At 38.0% G+C, this 21,432-nt stretch overlaps 1 protein-coding gene and 1 non-coding gene across 6 annotated transcripts in view; both read left to right on the plus strand.

Annotated features, from left to right (window-relative positions):
- The window catches only part of UBR2 (ubiquitin protein ligase E3 component n-recognin 2), a 129,287-nt gene that overhangs the window by 86,973 nt on the left and 20,882 nt on the right, over positions 1-21,432 (plus strand). For 3 of the 5 annotated variants that reach the window (XM_030797587.1, XM_003266262.3, XM_030797588.1), the window contains 14 exons: positions 727-829; positions 2,772-2,820; positions 3,238-3,392; positions 6,350-6,452; positions 8,743-8,852; positions 8,958-9,038; positions 9,364-9,542; positions 10,344-10,543; positions 12,899-12,992; positions 13,973-14,134; positions 16,020-16,123; positions 16,778-16,856; positions 20,683-20,831; positions 21,247-21,302. In XM_030797587.1, the coding sequence (XP_030653447.1) occupies positions 727-829; positions 2,772-2,820; positions 3,238-3,392; positions 6,350-6,452; positions 8,743-8,852; positions 8,958-9,038; positions 9,364-9,542; positions 10,344-10,543; positions 12,899-12,992; positions 13,973-14,134; positions 16,020-16,123; positions 16,778-16,856; positions 20,683-20,831; positions 21,247-21,302 (1,624 nt within the window). Of the gene's footprint in view, positions 1-726; positions 830-2,771; positions 2,821-3,237; positions 3,393-6,349; positions 6,453-8,742; positions 8,853-8,957; positions 9,039-9,363; positions 9,543-10,343; positions 10,544-12,898; positions 12,993-13,972; positions 14,135-16,019; positions 16,124-16,777; positions 16,858-20,682; positions 20,832-21,246; positions 21,303-21,432 lie in introns of those variants that run through there. The other 2 variants (XM_030797589.1, XM_030797590.1) reach the window with 2 other exon arrangements.
- On the plus strand, positions 14,762-14,868 carry LOC115831108. The gene has a single exon (XR_004026642.1). It is a non-coding gene; the product is annotated as a U6 spliceosomal RNA (small nuclear RNA).

Genomic DNA, 21,432 nt, shown 5'->3' on the forward strand with positions numbered 1-21,432 from the left:
GTCAACACTTTAATATGAGCAGTCTTTTAGTACCTTATTTTAATTTGCATTATTCTAATAACAGTGAAGTTGAGCATCTTTTCGTGTGTTTATTGGCTGTTTGTTTTTTCATACTTTAATGCATTTTTCTTTATGGTTGTTTGTCCCTATCTCATTGTTCCAAAAGTATTATATATTAGAAATATCAATTGTTACTTAATACATCACAGTACTTTCTTCCAGTCTGTCCCTTGTTTTTTAACTTTGTTTTTTAACTTTCTGTTTTTAAAACTCTGTCTCAGTTGGCTTCTGGGTTTTATAATTTGCTTAGGAAAGTTCTCTAAACCCCAATAGTGTACTTGCTTTTTTCCACTTAATAAAACTTAACACAGAGGTCTTTACATGTAAAAATAGAGAAATTATCATCACTGTTAATGGTGTTCAGTTGTTTGGAGATGTTGTAATTTGTTACTTATTTCCCGTTAATAGACTTTTTAATTGTTGCCACTGCAGTGTCCATCACGTTCACTTGTCTAGTTAGGATAAATTCCAAGTGGGCATGCTAAATAAAACAGATGCATGTAGAACTTGGATTTAGATTGCCAAATCAACCCACTGAAAATAGTTGTAGCTTAACACCCACCAGCAGTATATGAGAGCTCTGCTTTCTTGTTCTAATATCCAAGACTATCTCATAAATTAGTGTATGGCTTTGGTAATAATATTCTAAGGTCCTTTCTTTCATAGGAAACCTGGATTAACAGGACGAGGCATGTATGAACTGAAACCAGAATGTGCCAAAGAGTTCAACTTGTATTTCTATCACTTTTCAAGGGCAGAACAGTCCAAGGTAACTGGGAAAATTAAAAATGTAGCAGGGAAGGGTTGCATTGTTTTTCTTAAGAGATGGGATTTCGCCATGTTGCCCAGGCTAGAGTTTAGTGGCTATTCACAATGCCATTATAGAGCATTGCAACCTCAAACTCCTGGGCTCAAGCAATCCTCCCACCTCAGCCTCCTGAGTAGATGAGATTAGAGGCATGCACCACTGTATCTGGCTTGGATGTTTTTTCCTAAACAACTTTTTACTGCTTTTGCAGATTGAAAAATGATACACTTTTATTGTAGGGAATTTGGAAAATATAAAATATAAAGAAGAAAGTAAAAGTTACTTAAAATACCCCCACCTAACATTTTGGAGTTTCCCCCTAGCGTTTTGTGCATATGTATATAAGATCTATATAATACATACCTATACATATATGGGTACAGTTTTTTAAAACAAATTTTCAACCTGCATTATAATCAGTTAATCCATTTTATGCACATTTCAGAATTGGTATTATTTAACACTTTCTCATAGAGATTCGTGGAGCTTTCCAATCATTCCTAGGTAATTAAATTTTGCCTTTTTGGTGAGGCATGTTATCCCAGCACTTTGGGAGGCTGAGGCCGGCAGATTGCTTGAGCTCAGGAGTTCAAGATCAGCCTGGCCAACATGGTGAAACCCCACGTCTACTAAACATACAAAAATTCCCAGGCATGGTGTCATGCACCTCTCGTCCCAGCTACTCAGGAGGCTGAGATAGGAGGATCACTTGAGCCCAGGAGGTCAAGGCTGCAGTGAGCTATGATTGCACCACTGCATTCCAGCATGGGCGATGGGAGTGAGACCCTATCTCAAAAAAAAAAAAAAAAAAAAAAATCTGCCTTTTAGCAGTCTTCTCTTAAAATGGTTTTTCAATAAACAGCATTGAACAAAACTTAAACATAAAGCTTTTATTAAGTTTTTGATGAAGTCATAGAGTTCAAGCTTAAATAAGTTTTTTTGGTTTGGGGTTGTACATGTTTCCCTTCTAATTTGAAGTAATAGAGAACTCGTTTGGAGATTCTTTTAGTTGAAAAAAAATTAACCTTGATGTATCAGTTTGGGGGAGGACTAGAACATTAAGGATAGATATCTTTTTTTTTTTTTTTTTTTTTTTTGAGATAGGGTCTCACTCTGTTACCCAGGCTGGAGTGCAGACCTCAGCTCACTCCACTACAGCCCCTGCCTCCCAGGTTCAAGCAATTATCCTGCCCCAGCCTCCCGAGTAGCTAGGATTACAGGTGTGTGCCACCATGCCCAGCTAATTTTTGTATTTTTAGTAGAGATGGGGATTCTCCATGTTGGCCAGGCTGCTCTCAAACTCCTGACTTCAGGTGATTCACCTGTCTTGGCCTCCCAAAGTGCTGGGATTACAGGTGTGAGCTGCCACGCCCCGGCCTCTGTTGTGTTATTTTCTGATTTTAGATGTTCATCCTTGGCCAGACACAGTGGCTCACACCTGTAATCCCAGCACTTAGGGAGGCCGAGATGGGTGGATCACATGAGGTCAAGAGTTCAAGACCAGCCTGGCCAACATGACAAAACCCTGTCTCTACTAAAAATACAAAAATTAGCTGGGCATGGTGACGGGTACCTGTAAATCCCAGCTTCTATGGAGGCTGAGGCAGGGAGAATTGCTTGAACCAGGAGGTGGAGGTTGCAGTGAGCTGAGATCATGCCACTGCACTCCAGCCTGGGTAACAGAGCAAGATTTCATCTAAAAAAAAAAAAGGCCAGGCATGGTGGCTCACACCTGTAATCCCAGCACTTTGGGAGGCCAAGGTGAGCAGATCACAAGGTCAGGAGTTCAAGACCAGCCTGGCCAACATAGTGAAACCCCGTCTCTACTAAAAATATAAAAATTAGCTGGGTGTGGTAGCGGGCATTACTAATTCCCTGTCCAAATAACTTTATTCTTTATTAGGCAGAAGAAGCTCAACGGAAATTGAAAAGACAAAATAGAGAAGATACAGGTATTTTTAATCTTTCTAAAAATGTCATACCCGTCTTTTTTACTTGTTAAACGTTGTTTTCTATTAACTATGATGATTGTCTTTGGTGGAATGAATATTTAAATGTAAGCTTTCCTAGTGAACAACCTCCTATTCAAAGGAATAATAAATATGTTAACATAGAAATAGTTTGTGCTAAGTCCTCTGGGTTGATTTTATCTGAGATCTTAAGACCTTTCTAGGGGAAAAGACAGACTTTCTTTTGTACTGCTGCTAATTATGTGGCTCTTTTTATGCATTTGACCTTGAGAAGATAAAATAATAGCTTTAAGGTGTGTGTTAATGAATATTCTTTGAGTTAAAACTATCAAAAGTAACAGAGATAGTTTCTAAAGCATGTTCTGTAAAAGAAACCAATAATAACAACTGTATTTTCAGCACTCCCACCTCCGGTGTTGCCTCCATTCTGCCCTCTGTTTGCAAGCCTAGTTAACATTTTGCAGTCAGATGTCATGTTGTGCATCATGGGAACAATTCTGCAATGGGCTGTGGAACATAATGGATATGCCTGGTCAGAGTCCATGCTTCAAAGGGTAGGTTTGAAGACATTTATTATTTATATTTTAGTATTTTATAGTACAAGCAAAATATTCTTGTCTGTATCTATACACAGGAAAACTAGGCCGAAATGTATTGTGTTTTCCTAACTTGAATATATTGTTACTGCTTTTGTGTCTGACCGTGAAAACAAGTGCCAGACAGATTTTTTTATACCACATGGTTGTTATTACCTCAGTCCCACTGGGCAGTCGTTCTCTCCTTGATTGGTCCTGGTCTTTATATGTGTAGTACTCTGATACTGATATAATGTGTTATCTTTTATATATGTTTCTAATCTAATTATTTTCCAAAACCAAAAATTTGTTTTGAATCATCCATATCCTTATTTTGTGGTTGAAGAAACTGACACTCATAGACTTATGGTCCTATAGCTAGTTAAGTGGCAAGTCTGGAACCTTGTTTGTGTTATTTTTGTTTTTGTGTTTTTGAGACAGGATCTGGCTTTGTCACCCAGGAAGCTGGAGTGCAGTGGCGCAATCCTGGCTCACTGCAACCTCTGCCTCCTGGGTTCAAGTGATCCCTCCAACTCAGTGTCCCAAGTAGCTGGGATTACAGGCATGCATCACAACACCTGGCTAATTTTTGTATTTTTGGTAGAGACAGTTTTGCCATGTTCCCAGGCTGGTGTCGAACTCCTAGACTCAAGCAATCCTCCCCCCTCAGCCTCCCCAAGTGTTGGGATTATACATGCGTGAGCCACCATGCCCAGCCCCTTGTTTATATTTTACTTTATAGTTTTAATGTAAGCCATTCTTACATTATCTCATTGAATTCACACAACACCCCATGAATAGATACAACTTTTTTCTCATTATTAGATGAGGAAGCCAAGTTTCAGTGAGGTTCCATTAACTTCCCATATTACTCTACTAAGTGATATAACAATTATTCATTAAATAGAATGCCTACTTTATGCCTTATTCCATGCTAAGCACTTTTTTTTTTTTTTGAGACAGTTTTGCTCTTGTCACCCAGGCTGGAGTACAATGGCGTGATCTCGGCTCACTGCAACCTCTGCCTCCCGGGTTCAAGCAATTCTCCTGCCTCAGCCTCCCAAGTAGTTGGGAGTACAGGCGCCTGTCACCAAGCCCAGCTAATTTTTTGTATTTTTAGTAGAGACAGGGTTTCACCATGTTGGCCAGGCTAGTCTCGAACTCCCAACGTCAGGTGATCCACTCACCTCGGCCTCCCAAAGTGCTGGGATTACAGGCCGTGCCCGGCCATGCTAAGCACTCTGCATATAGTATTTGTAATCCTCAGAACTCTAGAGGGAAGCTGTTTTTTTCCAATGTTAAAGATGATGACATGGGCTCAAAGGCATTCCCTTAGGATATATATTAATAGCTTAAAAAGCAGTAAAACCAGGATTCAGATTCAAATTTTGGAGCCCTCCTCAGGAGGCTGAGTAGCTATCATTCTTTCTTTTTGTCTCACTGGCTAAGATGTATGTATTCTTATAATGACCTCCTATTTATCCATAAGCATATTTAAAGTGTAAAATCATGGAGCTGTGGTGTGCTAGCTCATTACTAGTACAGCTGTACTAGCTGTCATGTACTGTCAGCATTACATGAACAAAAGATTTGTGGGAAATAATGGAGAAAAGAGTTGTGAACAATATTTACCTTACGTGTACATTTGCTTTATGTCACCTAGTTCTTCCAAGTCTCTGACAACCACAGTCATCCCATGTGGAGGGAAGGATACAGAGACATCACACACATATCTCCTCAAAAACTGGGGTGTGGGCCCAGCACAGTGGCTCACCCCTGTAATCCTAACACTTTGGGAGGCCAAGGCGGGTGGATCACTTGGGGTCGGGAGTTCAAGACCAGCCTGTACAACATGGTGAAACCCCGTCTCTACTAAAAATACAAAAATTAGCCAATCATCATGGCACATGCCTATAATCCCAGCTACTCAGGAGGGCTCAGGAGAATCACTGGAAACTGGGAGGCAGAGGTTGCAGTGAGCCAATATTGTGCCACTGCACTCTAGCCTGGGCAACAGAGGGAGACTCCGTCTCAAAAAAACAAAAAAAACTTGGGCATGGGATAAGAGCAGTAAAAAAACAAATAGGTTGATACAGTCTCTTAGAAGTCTGATCAGGAATACTTTGTGAGATACATTGAAGAACTATAAAGTTTATAAATGATAAGGCATTAGAGATAAAAGTTTGTCTTTCTCAGATGATGAAGATTTAGTCCTTAGAGAAATTAGGTAGTGTCATAGACTGGATAATTACATGGGGGATACGTTTAGCTTTATAATTACTTGACCACTGATTCTTGGAAGGTTTTTTTAAGTCTGTAGTATAGGTATAGAATAAAACTTACATAGTATGTGAATTGCTGGTCACAGCTGGTGGTAATTTTAGCTTACCCCGAGAATTTGCAATTGAAATTTCTTCCTCATTGAAGTAGAAAATTTTGTTTTTCTTGCCAATAATTTTTGTTAGAAAATAAACCTCAGTCTTTTCATTTAATAAAAATTAATACTTCAGGGCCGGATATGGTGGCTCACGCCTTTAATCACAGCACTTTGGGAGGCCAAGGTGGGCGGATCACTTGAGGTCAGGAGTTCAAGACCAGTCTGGCCAACATGGTGAAACCCCATCTCTACTAAAAGTACAAAAATTAGCTGGGCATGGTGGGGCACGCTTGTAGTCCCAGCTACTGGGGAGGCTGAGGCAGGAGAATCACTTGAACCCAGGAGGCAGAGGTTGCAGTGAGCCTGGGTGACAGGGCAAAACTCCATCTCAAAAAAAAAAAAAAAAGAAAAAAAATTAGTACTTCAAATTGGTTTTAATTGCATTTTGTATTTAATAGTTTGATTTATCTTTTTCAATAATTCTTTTTTCCTATTTCTTATTAATATATGTGCTTAATTTTTTAAATTTTTACTAAAAGTTACAAAACATTTATTCAAGGTGTTACATTTAATTGGAATGGCACTACAAGAAGAAAAACAACATTTAGAGAATGTCACGGAAGAGCATGTAGTAACATTTACCTTCACTCAGAAGATATCAAGTATGTATATATCTTTTTACTAAATTAACTCAAGATATAAATGATTTTAAGAAATCAATAACCTCTTTTATTTGATCATATGGATTCTAAAAGGGTAATATTTAATCCAAATATTTGAGGCTATATGTACTCATCTGTGTAGTAAAGGTACTGTATTAAACCCTGATACATTTTTATAAAAATATCTAGGGCTAAGTTCAAAGTTACAATCGGCTGTGGTTGACATAAGATTCTACAGTATTGAAAATAAATAAAAATTATAGGGGATTAGATTGTCATTTCATACAAAGAAATGTGACTTTTTAAAAGAAGGCCAGGGAGATTTTCTAGCTTTTTATTTTAAAAGTTTCAAACATATAGACAAGTCGAAAGAATTGTCCAGTAAACGTTCATATACCTACTACCTAGATTCAGTAGCTTGCTCTATTTGCTTTTATATTTACATACTTTCTTGAACCATTTGTTATAGACATAATATTTCATGTCAAAGAAAAGCTTTTCATTTACTAATTTTCAGAATCAGCCATTGGTCTGATAGTTACCTGCAATTGTGGCAACTTTGAATATTTTTTGTTTAGAGTTTTTTTTAATATTATTCATGGATTTTTATTTATTCAGTGTTTTATAGTCACTTATAATGATTATTCCTTTTGATGCTCAAATTATGCCCATTTTGGTCAGTGGGAGTTTATTTAGTCAGCTTCTGTGTCCTTTTCACCGAGCCCCATTTGTATTTGAGTACCACCTCGCTTTCCAGCCCAAAAGATGCCCAAGCTCATCTTGTACTTTCCCTGCCACAGACCTGTAGTCAGCCATTTGCTGAGGTGTTTTTAAATGAATTGATGGTGCTATGATAGGAGTTTATAAATGCTTTGATTGAAAAGGATTATTTCTGTAACTGTGTTCAGTGCCATTTCTTCCTAAACAATAACTGTGAGAATTATGCTACCAGGGCACAAGGAGGAAGTAATTTTGTTTGCTGCTAGATCTCTAGTTTTCCTTTTTGCCCTCATCCAAGTAAATGAGAGAAAGAGGAGAAACCACCTTTTCCCACTGAAGACTTTATTCTTGGATGCCAGTTTTTACCTATTCTTTTTCTCTGCCATATTATTTCTTTGGATTAATACTGTTGTTTTGCTTTCTTTGTTTCTGGTGTGTTTATTTTAGAATAACCATACAGAATACTAATTTCATTCACTCATCACTATAAAATATTAGGTTCTTGGCCAGGCACGGTGGCTCACTCCTGTAATCCCAGCACTTTGGGAGACCAAGGTGGGTGAATCACCTGAGGTCAAGAGTTCAAGACCAACCTGGCCAACATGACGAAACCCTGTCTCTACCAAAAATACAAAAATTAACCGGGCATGCTGGTGGGCACCTGTAATCCCAGCTACTCAGGAGGCTGAGGCAGGAGAATCGCTTGAACCCAGGAGGTGGAAGTTGCAGTGGGTGGAGATTACACCACTGCACTCCAGCCTGGGCGACAGAGTGAGACCGTCTCAAAAAAAAAAAAAAAATTAGCTTCTCTCTTACTTTCTCTTTCCTTTTTATTAAACAATCATCATTTTCCCTCAACATTACTCTTAACTTGTCTTTAGACATTCTACATAATTAAGATACACAATTTATTTGCAAAGAAACCTCTCCCTTATCTAGAGTCACATCCCTAATGCATGCCACAGAGTTTTAGATGTGATAAAATATTAAAGATCACACAGGTCAATCTCTTCCCCTCTTAGGAAAAAGGGACATTTTTCCAGAATGGCAGCACCAAAATCAAGAAAATCAATAATTGAACATTTCTGGCTGCAGACTAATAGAAGATATGGACTTGACTCATATTCAAATAAACAGTGAATTCCTAGGGGAAGAAATTCATTTTATTCTGAATCTAGTTTTTATTAAAGGCAATGGTCAGAGCAAATAAACATATTTGTACATATATGCACCTCTTAATGCTAATTTATTTTTAGACCTGTAAAATCTCAGAGACACCAGTTATTTTTAGCTGAATTTGTATGTAATTTTGCTAAAGGGAAGTTAAAATAATCATTTGCTATAAAAAGTCACTTTTGAATCCTTAAAGAATTCTAGTTGTTGGCTACTTGTTGTAAAAGACAAATATGTCACGTTCTCAAGAAGTATTGAAAATCTCTATTTTGGTAGAGCCATTATCAAATTATGGGCAATAGGTGTTATAAGCAACTGCATTTATGTTCCTGTGCATAGGAATAAGTACTATGAAGTGTTAGCTATTGTTCTTGTGCCTTTTATTTTTCTTCCGTAGAACCTGGTGAAGCACCAAAAAACTCTCCTAGCATACTAGCTATGCTGGAAACACTACAAAATGCTCCCTACCTAGAAGTCCACAAAGACATGATTCGGTGGATATTAAAGGTAAAATCTCTACATTCCTCTGCTTTTTGTGAGAAATATTAAATATTATGTGTACATTGTGATGATATTTCATACAGGATACTGATACTTTTTTTTTTTTTGTAGACTTTTAATGCTGTTAAAAAGATGAGGGAGAGTTCACCTACCAGTCCCGTGGCAGAGACAGAAGGAACCATAATGGAAGAGGTATAAACAGTAAAAAGTGTGATAATGCTAAAAAATTATAGCAAGTTCAGTATGAAAAAATTAAATTTATCTACATTAAGTTGCCAGTTACTTACAACATTTAAATTCCAAGAAATATGCCACTATTTATCTCTATTTGTTGTATCAATTTTTTGTCTGCTTTTTTGCTTTAAAACAGGTCAATTTAAGAGTCTTTTCTCTTGTTTAAATAAGTGAGATTATAGAATAGTTTTTTAACTGGTATTTACAACAAAGATATTACTGCTTCAGAAAAAAATGTGCATTTTAGCATCTAATGGTCTAATTGAATGGCGCATAATTTCAGAGTTCAAGGGACAAAGACAAAGCTGAGAGGAAGAGAAAAGCAGAAATTGCCAGACTGCGCAGAGAAAAGATAATGGCTCAGATGTCTGAAATGCAGCGGCATTTTATTGATGAAAACAAAGAACTCTTTCAGCAGACATTAGAACTGGATGCCTCAACCTCTGCTGTTCTTGATAATAGGTAAAAAAGAAAAAAAAATTAATCTCTTGACCAGTGGTTCCCAACTAGGGGGCAGTGTTGCTTTTTTTCCTTGTAAGTATACTTTTAATCCTAAAGTAATTTAGTAGAATTCATAGGTAAATTTTGTGACCTCCATTTAGAAGATTTAATCTTAGAAATCTCGGAATATAGATATGGTAAGTCCTGTGTATACCTGGTAGGGTATTTTCTGCAGAAGACCTTGGACATTCATGAAAGAATGAGTACACTACACTCAGTTACCTAGAGTGTATGACATCTGTGTTGAAGATTAGATTACTGTGAGGATTAAAGGAGATGGTTTTGATACATACCAAAGACTTGACAATCCAAGTTATCAAAACCATGTGTTAAATATATACAAACCTGGCCGGGCGTGGTGGCTCATGCCTGTAATCCCGGCACTTTGGGAGGCCAAGGCGGGTGGATCACAAGGTCAGGAGTTCGAGACCAGCCTGACCAACATGGTGAAACCCCATCTCTACTAAAAATACAAAAAAAAAAATTAGCCGGGTGTGGTGGTGCGCGCCTATAATCCCAGCTACTCAGGAGGCTGAGGCAGGAGAATTGCTTGAACCTGGGAGGCAGATGTTGCAGTGAGCCGAGATTGTGCCACTCACCCCAGCCTGGGTGACAGAGCAAGACTCTGTCTCAAAAAAAAAAAAAAAAAAAAAAAAAATATATACACACGCACACATACATACATACCTGTAGTTTGCTATTTTATGATTATATAGAAAGTTCTTGGGATCATTAATTATATTCATCACCTTCGTATTGCAGCCCTGTGGTTTCAGATATAACACTTACAGCACTGGGCCCCACACAAACTCAGGTTCCTGAACAAAGACAATTCGTTACATGTATATTGTGCCAAGAGGAGCAAGAAGTTAAAGTGGAAAGCAGGGCAATGGTCTTGGCAGCATTTGTTCAGAGATCAACTGTATTATCAAAAAACAGAAGTAAATTTATTCAAGATCCAGGTAAGTCATAGCTAGATTCTCATCTTCCCTTTTCATAACAACTGCCAGTTAATGTGGTTGGTGATACATTGAGATTTTTTAAACCTAAAAATAACTCCGTAGACTTGGATGGTATCTTTGACAGGTAACTTAGGCAGGATTCCCCACTTGGCAGATGAGGAAGCACTCCAGAAAGTTATACCTGAATCACATAGCTGATAAATAGCAGGGATTCAAGGAAAAGCTTTTCTTTGTGATTTAACATTACATAGTTTGGCATTTCACTGTCTTTTCCATCTTTCAGTACACTCGCAGAGTCCTGGCCATTTGTTGACACACTGAAATAATAATTGTTTTGTCTTATTGATAGAGCCTGAGTGGAATCTCCTAAGAACAGTGATGGAGAATTACCTATGTAAGAGGCAATCCTTGAGCCAAATTCTGATTTAGAATAGTAATACCATCACAGATCGGGTTCCCCAGAAAGCAGATTCTTGGGATACAGATTACCGTGCAGGACGGTTGGGGGCCCTCTTTCAGCAACTGAGGGAGTAAAGCAGGGAGATCCAGTCTGCGCATGATTTTGTCCACCACAGACACATTTATTTCTCTGCTCGTAGGTTGTGCTCTGTGTGCATGTGCTTCAGCGATACCCAGTAAACTTCTTGAGAGTAGGAACTGTGTCTTGGGAATTCCCAGAGCACTGCTTTAACCAGTGCCTTTCACACTGCAGCGTGAAAGGAGGTTTGAGAGCCCACTTTTAGAGTTGTCTTCTCTCTATAAAGAAAGTCTTTGCATCCTACTTATGAAAGGTTGGTCTGCTTCATCTTTAAAAATGGTCATTGAGGCTGGGTATGGTGGCTCATGCCTGTAATCCCAGCACTTTGGGAGGCCGAGGCAGGTGGATCACCTGAGGTCAGGAGTTCAAGACCAGCCTGGCCAACATGGCGAAACCCCATCTCTACTAATAGTACAAAAAAAAAAAAAAACTAGCCGAATTTGATGGCACGTACCTGCAGTCCCAGCTACTCAAGAGGCTGAGGCATGAGAATTGCTTGAACCTGGGAGGCAGAGGTTGCAGTGAGCCGAGATTGCACCACTGCCCTCCAGCCTGGGTGACGGAGCGAGACCCTGTGTGTTTTTGTTTTTTTTGTTTTTTTTGTTTTTTTTTAAAAAAAAGGCCAGGCGCGGTGGCTCACGCATGTAATCCCAGCACTCTGGGAGGCCGAGGCGGGCAGATCACAAGGTCAGGAGATCAAGACCATCCTGGCTAACACGGTGAAACCCCATCTCTACTAAAAAATACAAAAAAAAAATTAGCCAGGCGTGGTGGCAGTTACTGTAGTCCCAGCTACTCGGGAGGCTGAGACAAGAGAATGGCGTGAACCCAGGAAGCGGCGCTTGCAGTGAGTCGAGATCGTGCCACTGCACTCCAATCTGGGCGACAGAGCGAGACTGTCTTTAAAAAAAAAAAAGATAGTCATTTAAACTAGGTGCTTTATAAATTTCATTCAAGGCCAAAGACAAAGTTGCTAATTTTATTTAACTTATTACTTCCTGAAGAAAAAGCATTAGCTGGCTATAAGTGGATTTTCTTAATGCTTTGACATTTGCACTGTTCTAGTGTTAAAGTAAATTAAAACTATTAAAGCAAATTAAACGTAGTTCTTTCTAGAGTGCTAGGAAATTTCTAAGATTATACTAATTTATATAAAGAATTCAAAAAATTCCAAAAGAAGCCAAACATCCATCTTGTTTTTTGTGATTTTTCATCCCCTTTGAATATAAAAATTAGCACCAGGACAGGAGACTCTGAATTACCTTTTTTTTTCCCCCATCTGATCTGGTCTGTGCTTAGATTTTTTGTTGTCACTTTGGCTCTGATGTGATTATTTGCCGTATGAGTGTTGTTAGGCAGTCTGTCCTCGAGGGGGCGCCCCATTACTGCCAAAACATTTTTTATTAGAGATCATTGTAACCCAGCTGCCCTGAACGCACATAAGGCAGCCCCATGAAGAGAGTAGCTCTTTTACCTGGAGCTCAGGGTACGATGGGAGGACTTGAAATATCTCAGTACTCTGAAAGTGTGAAATGTTCAAAAGATTGGATATATTTAAATTCATAGTTCTAATTTCAGTTTACAATTTGAGAATGTTTAATTAATTTGCTGTGGATGGTGAAAATTAGAGAGTCCTACTTTCTAAATAATCCAAGGTGTTGCATAAATTATTGGTATCTCAGAGGAATAAACTAGCATTTCATTTCAAATTTACAAGTCTTTATCAAGGATTTTACAATTTAAAGTTACACATTTGTTACAGGAAAATTAAATGCTTCACTTTTTTTGTTTTTTTGTTTGTTTGTTTTGTAATGCAGAAAAATATGATCCATTATTCATGCACCCTGATCTATCTTGTGGAACACACACTAGTAGCTGTGGGCACATTATGCATGCCCATTGTTGGCAAAGGTAATGTATATTCTTAATATCTGTCAAGAGCAGTTTATCTAAGGGCTCAATATTTTTAAAATAGAGGAAATTTCATTCTAGAAAAAAGGAAAAGAACTAAAAATGTTGAAAAAATCTGTATCATTGCCTAATAAATAACAAAAGTTATTTGCCTTGTCATAGATGTAAAATATATGTCAGATATGTTTTTTAATTTAGCTTTATGTCCAAGTCTCTTCTATATCTTCCAAAGAAGGAAGTGGATCTGTATCAGTCTGTGGATGAAGAAAAGGGTTTTTACAGTAGGATAAACTCTAGAAGGGTAATGTTGTCTTTCTTTGGGTCCAGGGTGGACAACTTTTGATTCCATAGATGTTAGTACTTGCTTTGTTACTTCCCAAAATTGTAATGGCTCCCTGTGGTGAGATGTCCTGAATTTGTTCTAGCTTGGTGTTTCCTATGCTTCTGCAAAACCAGCAAATCAATAATACTATTATTCTAGAACTGTGCTCACCCAGTTATCATGAACTACCCCTAACAACTAGCCACCACGTTGTAGTCCCAGCTACTTGGGAGGCTGAGACAGGAGAATTGCTTGAATGTGGGAGGTGGAGGTTGCAGTGAACCAAGATCGTGCAACTGCACTCCAGCCTGGGCAACAGAGCGAGACTCCATCTCAAAAAAAAAAAAAAAAAAAAAAAAAACAAATAGCCACCAGCCTTGGGGAAGTGGCAAGAGAACAATGGCACCAAGAAATTTTTGTTGCTGCTTTGTGAATGCTTTTTTACATGGCAGTCTTTTTTTTTTTATTTTCCTGTTTTAGAACTTTTAATCCATTTGGATTTTTAAAATCACTCAAAAATCATGTTAAAAATAATTTAGTTTAAGATTTTCATTTTTGAACTATTTGTGGAAACAAATTATTTAAAATGTTGAAACTTGTGGCTGTCATTTATATAAATTACCATTGTTTTGATACCTCATGTTCTCTAATTGTAAAGGTATTTTGATTCCGTTCAAGCTAAAGAACAGCGAAGGCAACAGAGATTACGCTTACATACAAGCTATGATGTAGAAAACGGAGAATTCCTTTGCCCCCTTTGTGAATGCTTGAGTAATACTGTTATTCCTCTGCTGCTTCCTCCAAGGAATATTTTTAACAAGTAAGTTTTGGCTCATGACAACCTATTACAAAGCAATAGTTTGAAGATAATGAAATAATAAATCAGGGAGGAAAGTTTAGTCTAGGCAATTGCATAGTGTTTTCCAGATACTTTCCAAACTCTAGTCATTTTCTTCTAGCAGACCTGTGGAATGTGATTTTAGTTTTTAGAGAGGAACAGGTGAAAATTTAACAGTTTCTAAGCTATAAAATTCCTGTGTATTTATGAAAACCAAGTATCTGGTTTATTTCTAGGGACCCTACTTTTAATATCTCCCATACACTTTTCAAGAGATGCTCAGTAAACTGGTAGAGGGAGATGGAACAACTCAAACTGACTTTATGGGACAGTCTAAAAATCGAATAAAACTTTTTGTAATGTACTGGCCATTCATAGTTTGAAGAACCAGGCAAAAAAAATGAAAATCTGTTGGTATATTTTAAATGGAAAAATCTCAGCTGGGCATTGTGGCTCACATCTATAATTCTAGCACTTTGGGAGGCCGAGGTGAGAGGATCATTTGAGCCCAGGAGTTCAAGACCAGCCTGGGCAACATAGACCCTGTCTGTACAAAAAATAAAAAGTTAGCTGGATGTAGTGGCATATGCCTATAGTCCCAGCTACTAAGTGCTTGCTTCAGCAACACATACACTAAAATTGGAACGATAAAGAGAAGATAAGCATGGCTCTTTCACAAGGATGACACACAAATTCATGAAGTGTTCCATATTTTTAGCTCTTTTAGAATTTGTCTAGCAGACTAAAAAAAATAAAAGAAAATGGAAAATTTCTGTAACTTCACAGTTTTTTGGATGCTTTTAGTTACGAGTATTGGACATACTCATTTCAAGTATGAATTTGATAATGTCTGCTATTCGAATCTGAACTTCATTTCTCAATGTAGAATTATGCTATCTACTTGTATGCACAAATAGTAAGTTATGTGAGTATAAATGATCCATTTCTGTGTTATTTGGATTCAGTTCAAAGCAAAGTCAGTTTTTTCTTGTCAGTTTTAGGAGTTCAAACTTTGGTGTTCTTAGTCTATGCTACCACAAAATGTTCTTAAAATATTAGTAGATTTGAGTGTAAGCTCATGCTTTTTAATTATAAAAGAATATCCTGGTACTGACTTATCTGCATTTGAACTGATAAAGAAATTAATTATTGTTAGATGGAGGATTAACTGTGTATAAGAAGAAATCAGTCTTGTTGGATTTCACCGGTCACTTTATTGGTCCACTTTTTGGGTTTTGCCTATGAGATTCAATTATGGTTTAGTCATATTCGAATAAAATCATAAAAAGAACACAGGCTTTGGAATCTGACAGAGCCAAGTTTGAATGCTAGCTTTGTCCCTTATTCGGCCTTAGTCAAGTTACATAGCTCTAAACCTCAGTTTCCTCATCTGTAAAATGGGGACAATAATAAAACCTATTACAAAATATAGGAATACAACCTATACAAATAATACAATATGCAAATAATAATACAACCTGAAACAAAATGTAGGGATATTTTGAGGATTAAGTCTAAATAAATAAGATATTTACAGTAAAATTCTTTACTAAGTGCTTGTAACATAATAAGCACTTGGTAGATATTAATAGTGATGGTGATTATGATACTTAAGAAATTCTAGCAAATTCCAATACTGAAGAGTGAGATTTTTAATACACAGTGTTATTACCATCATACTGACAAATAATATATTCATTTCCATTGGCCAGTATCCTGATTTTTTTTAATGCAACAAATTTTCCCTTATCCTTTTTGTTTTTAATATTTGGAGTGTGTCTAAAATATGCCTGTGATCATTTAAGGAGTCTTTTGTATCTTAAGGAACAATAATAAAACACTAAATACTCTCTATAATCTTTTCTAGCAGGTTAAATTTTTCAGACCAACCAAATCTGACTCAGTGGATTAGAACAATATCTCAGCAAATAAAAGCATTACAGTTTCTTAGGAAAGAAGAAAGTACTCCTAGTAAGTTCTGGTAACCTGTTTTCATTTTTCCCTAAAGTCTGAGGTCATCAGAAAATGTATTTCCAGAAGAAATTGTTTAAAAGTGAAACCTCCCATTTAAAATTTTGACTCATTCTAATTTTCCTTGTCTTAATAAACTAAATTTGACTTTACTGCATTACTCCTTATTCCTTAAACACACAAGTTCATGTGAAGTTTCTAATAAACACTTCTCACTTATTCCCCCATTTTATCGAAGAGCTTCTGGAGGTGGGGGAGATGTAACTGAGTGTTGCAGAGCTAGCTTTAGTTCTCGGTGGGCTAACTCACCTTACTGTTGGCATTACCAAAGGCTTCCCAAGTTTCATAGACCATGCACTGCACTTATGACCTTGTGGGAACGTAGTATGAACAGGATTTATATCATTGGTTTTCATAGAAACAGAATAGCTACTCTTGTTTTTGTTTTAGTGGCTGTACTATAAGAAAATGCATAGTTAAGAAAGGGCCTTGGTCAACTAGAGCAATAATGTTTTCATGCTTCATATGGTTGTTATGCCAGTTTTTATTAGGGAATTTTTTTCCTTTTGTTTTTAATTTCTTTGACCTATATGGCTGTACTTTTAGGAATATTGTCATCTATTGAATAATAGTATAAAATGCCTGTTTCTATAGATAATGCCTCTACAAAGAATTCAGAAAATGTGGATGAATTACAGCTCCCTGAAGGGTTCAGGCCTGATTTTCGTCCTAAGTAAGTATATTATTTTACTCCTTTAATATTTGACCCATTTGAAATGAATGATTAAGTCAGCAGTTAGGAGGAATATGATTTGGCAAGCGAGGGAGCAAAATGTTATAGGATAGTGATCTTTAGTTCTAAGGTTTAAGCAGAGGCTGAGGCAGGAGGATAGTGTGAGCCCCAGAGGTGGAGGCTGCAGTGAGCCTTCATTGCACCACTACACTCCAGTCTGGGTGACAGAGTGAGACCCTGTCTCAAAACAACAACAAAAAAAGTTTCAGCATTACATGATGGTATTCATTGCAGTACATTAAAAAAATCTAAGAACCATGTGGCATGTTTAACTCTCACTACCCTCTCCTAGTCAGCATTGCTGACCCCTGCCACACCCCTTTCTTTACCTGGCTCTCCTTGACAACATCTAATCAGTAATTCTAAATACAAACTGCTCAGCCTCCCCAATGAATCCCACACTTCCGTCTGACTTCAAAATTTATATTAATAACCTAACCAAGCTCTTAGTAACCCAGGATTAAAACCAGAATATTTTCCACCCTATTTTACCCCATAGCCAGTTAGTTACAAGGTATAGCATAGATTCTGGAGCTAGACTGGTTGATTCAGTTCCCAGCACCACCACTTACTAGCTGTGCAACTTTGGGCAAATTGCTTGACCTCTCTGTACCTCAATTCCCTCATCTGTCAAGTGAGGATAATTCATAGGTGTTATTAGGATAAAGTGACATAATGTACGTAGAGCCATCTGAAAGCTGTGCCTGGCATGTACCAAGTAACTCAATAAATACAGACCTAGAAGACTTGAATAGAAAAAACATCACGCCTATAATCCCAGCACTTTGGGAGGCCACGGCGGGCAGATCACTTGAGGTCAGGAATTCAAGACTAGTCTAGCCAACATGTTGAAACCCTGTCTCTACTAAAAATAACAAAAAGTAGCCAGGCGTGGTGGTGCACGCTTGTAATCCCAGCTACTTGGGGGGCTGAGGCAGGAGAATCGCTTGAACTTGGGAGGCAGAGGTTGCAATGAGCCAAGATCACACCACTGCACTCCAGCCTGGGCGACAGACCAAGACCCCATCTCAAAAGAAAAAAAACTTCAATCTCCTGTCTGCGACATTCCCCCAGTCCTGTCATTTTATTTGTCACTTCTAGTGTTTACTTCCATATTTCTAATTAGACAGTATCTTCACTGTTGACTGGTAAATTATTCCACAATTTTTGGTTAAATCTAGTTGTCAGTTTGTACATTATAATAACTGTGTGTCTGCTGATACAAGTTGCGTATTAGAATTATATTTCCTTTCTTATACAGTTTTGTCTTTTTTTTTTTTTTTTTTTTTTTTTTTTTTTTGAGACAGAGTCTCGTGCTGTTGCCCAGGCTCAGTTTTGTCTTTCTTACAGTTAATAATTACCTTGTCTTTTTCATGTACTTGTTTTCTATGTATTTTTTTTTTTTTTTTTCTGAATGGTGCAGTAGATCTGTCCAATGTCTAACAACTTTTCTTTTTTTTTTTTTTTTGTTTTGTTTTGGAGACAGTCTCGCTCTGTCACCCAGGCTGGAGTGCAGTGGCGTGATCTCAGCTCCCTGCAGCCTCCCCTCCCGGGTTCAAACAATTCTCCTGCCTCAGCCTCCCAAGTAGCTGGGATTACAGGCATGCACTACCACGCCTGACTGATTTTTGCATTTTTAGTAGAGGTGGGGTTTCTCTATGTTGCCCAAGCTGGTCTTGAACTCCTGACCTCAGGTAATCCACCCGCCTCAGCCTCCCAAAGTGCTGGGATTACAGGCGTGAGCCACCACACCTGGCCTCCTAACAGCTTTTCTAAGTGCTCAGATCTGTCAGATGATCTGTTGCTGGGTCCCTCCTTCCCCCACACAGCCTCTGTTCTCCTGCAGTCAGGAGGGGGCACAGCTGTCACTTCTCTTGGCCCTGCTCCTCTTATTTTCTGGATTGAGTGTCTTCCTCTTTCTTAAGTACTTGCTCTTTTTGCAGATTCCTAAGAAAGGATACCTGGATGGTATATTTTCATGTTCAAAAATATGTTTATTTTATTCATATGCTCAATTGATAGTTTGGGTATAGAATTCTGGGGTAGAACTAACTTTTTACCTAGATTTTGAAGGCATTATTTTACTAAATTCTGTATCCATTGAGAAATTAATCCCATTCTAATTCTTGTTCCTTTGTAAATTTTTGTTTTTTTGAGACAGGTTCTCACTCTGTCCCCCAGGCTAGAGTGCAGTGGCACAAGTTCACTGCAACCTCTGCATCCCGGGTTCAAGCGATTCTCCCGTCTCAGCCTCCTGAGTAGCTGGGACATGAGCTGCCACACCTGGCTAATTTTTGTATTTTTAGTAAAGACGGGGTTTCACACCATGTTGGCTAGATTGGTCTCAAACTCCTGACCTCAGATGATCTGCCCACCTCGGCCTCCCAAAGTGCTGCAATTACAGGCATCAGCCACCACACTCAGCCACATTTTTTTTTTTTAACTTTTTTAGAGCTGGGTTCTATGTTGTCCAGGTTGGCCTTGAACTCCTGGGCTCAAGCGATCCTCCCACCTCAGCCTCCTGAGTAGTTCGGATTACAAGTGTGAGCCACCATGCCTGGTTCCTTTATAACTCTATTACTATACTATTACTTCTATTTTCTATTACTTCTTTTTTTTGTTTTCTTTTTTGAGACAGAGTGTTGTACAGAGTGTTGATCTCAGCTCACTGCAACCTCTGCCACCCAGGTTCAAGGGATTCTCATGCCTCAGCCTCCCAAGTAGCTGGGACGACAGGCGTGCACCACCATGCCCCACTCATTTTTTGTATTTTTAGTAGAGACAGCGTTTCACCATGTTGGCCAGGCTGGTCTCGAACTCCTGACCTCAAGTGATTCACCCACCTTGGCCTCCCAAAGTGCTAGGATTACATGCGTGAGCCACCACACCCGGGCTTGTAACTCTGTTACTTCTGAAAACTGTAAGATATTCTCTGTATCTCTTCAGTGTTCTGAAATTTTCTATGATATTTCTTGGTATATGAATCTTTTTTTATTCATTTTGCTAGGCGTTCAATAAACCTATTGAACCTGAACATTCATGTCCTTCATTTCTGAGAATTTTTTATGTTGTTTCTTAAATAATTTTTTCTTGGATTTTGTTCTTTGAGGTAGTTCTATTAGCTCACTGTTGCCCCTCTTGAACTGATAACCTAATTTTCTTAAGAGTTTTTTGCTTTCTACATCGTCTCTGTTTTCCCTGAGTTCTGTTTCTCTGCTTCTTTGTTTTGTTTTATCTCTTTGATGCTTTCCTTAAATGTTTATTAGTCCTTGGATAACTATTTAAGCATAAGGCAATGAGCATAAGGATACCTGGTGGACAGGTTGGAGCTTGCTGATTTGTAAGCCTCACAGTAAGGTGATAAGGACACCTCCAGTCTTTTGCTTGGGTGACCCCCGAATGTCAGTGTGTAAAAACAACTTTCCCCTGAGGATTGTTCACTGGAAAAACTAATCTCTGTGGAAGTGGGTATACATTGCTGATGTTCTCAGGATGGGAAACAGGGTCAAGGACCTCACTGTGTAGTATGTAGGCTTGTGCCCAGCACCCTGTTTTCAGCCCTGTGCCTCACCCCTGCTAAGTCAAAGAGTCTAACTCCTCTTGGGCAGGGGCAGTTTGCATTATCTCTGATCACTTTGTATACAATTATCTCTGGATATATGTTAAGTGGTTCAATTTCAATATAGCAAAGAGCTGTTAAGAAACCAAACCATTTGATTGATATGTGCACATTGTTCTGAGCTAATTTTATACATGTTTACTTCAGGAACCCTTATTCTGAGAGCATAAAAGAAATGCTAACGACATTTGGAACTGCTACCTACAAGGTGGGACTAAAGGTTCATCCCAATGAAGAGGATCCTCGTGTTCCCATAATGTGTTGGGGTAGCTGCGCATACACCATCCAAAGCATAGGTAAGAGATTTACAGCTGTTTCTCTATGAGTCACAAGCATTCGTTGATATTAATTAGGCATAGAATCTTGTTTTTAAATGAAATGTTTAAAGTGGGTAACAATGTGAAGAAATAAGAAAAAGACTTAGAAGCAAGAAATGTAGTGTACTGACAAAATACTAGATTGATAGTTCATAAATTAACCACAGCAACAGAGAACTCTTGGTGGTGGTTATAGCTTCTTGTCAGTTGAAGGAATGTACTGTTCGTTTTTACTTTGTAACCAAATTTAATTTTTGTGAAATTACTTTGAAGATTCTGAAACTTGACAATATTGTACTTTCTGTAGAATTGGGGTTTTTTTAACCTTTTTAAAAAATTATATTAAAATATACATAACATAACATTTACCATTTTAACCATCTTTAATCTGTAGAAAGAATTTTGAGTGATGAAGATAAACCATTGTTTGGTCCTTTACCTTGCAGACTGGTAAGTTCTCAGTTTATTCAGTTCATGATAGTGGGGCATGGAAATTAGGTGGTTCTGCTGCTTTTAATCTTATGGACCTGCAGTAGTTACTTACTACATTCACTTCTTTCGTAGTAAAAACCCATTTTCT

The sequence above is a fragment of the Nomascus leucogenys genome, chromosome 17 (genome assembly GCF_006542625.1).
Source record: "Nomascus leucogenys isolate Asia chromosome 17, Asia_NLE_v1, whole genome shotgun sequence".
NCBI lineage: Eukaryota > Metazoa > Chordata > Mammalia > Primates > Hylobatidae > Nomascus > Nomascus leucogenys.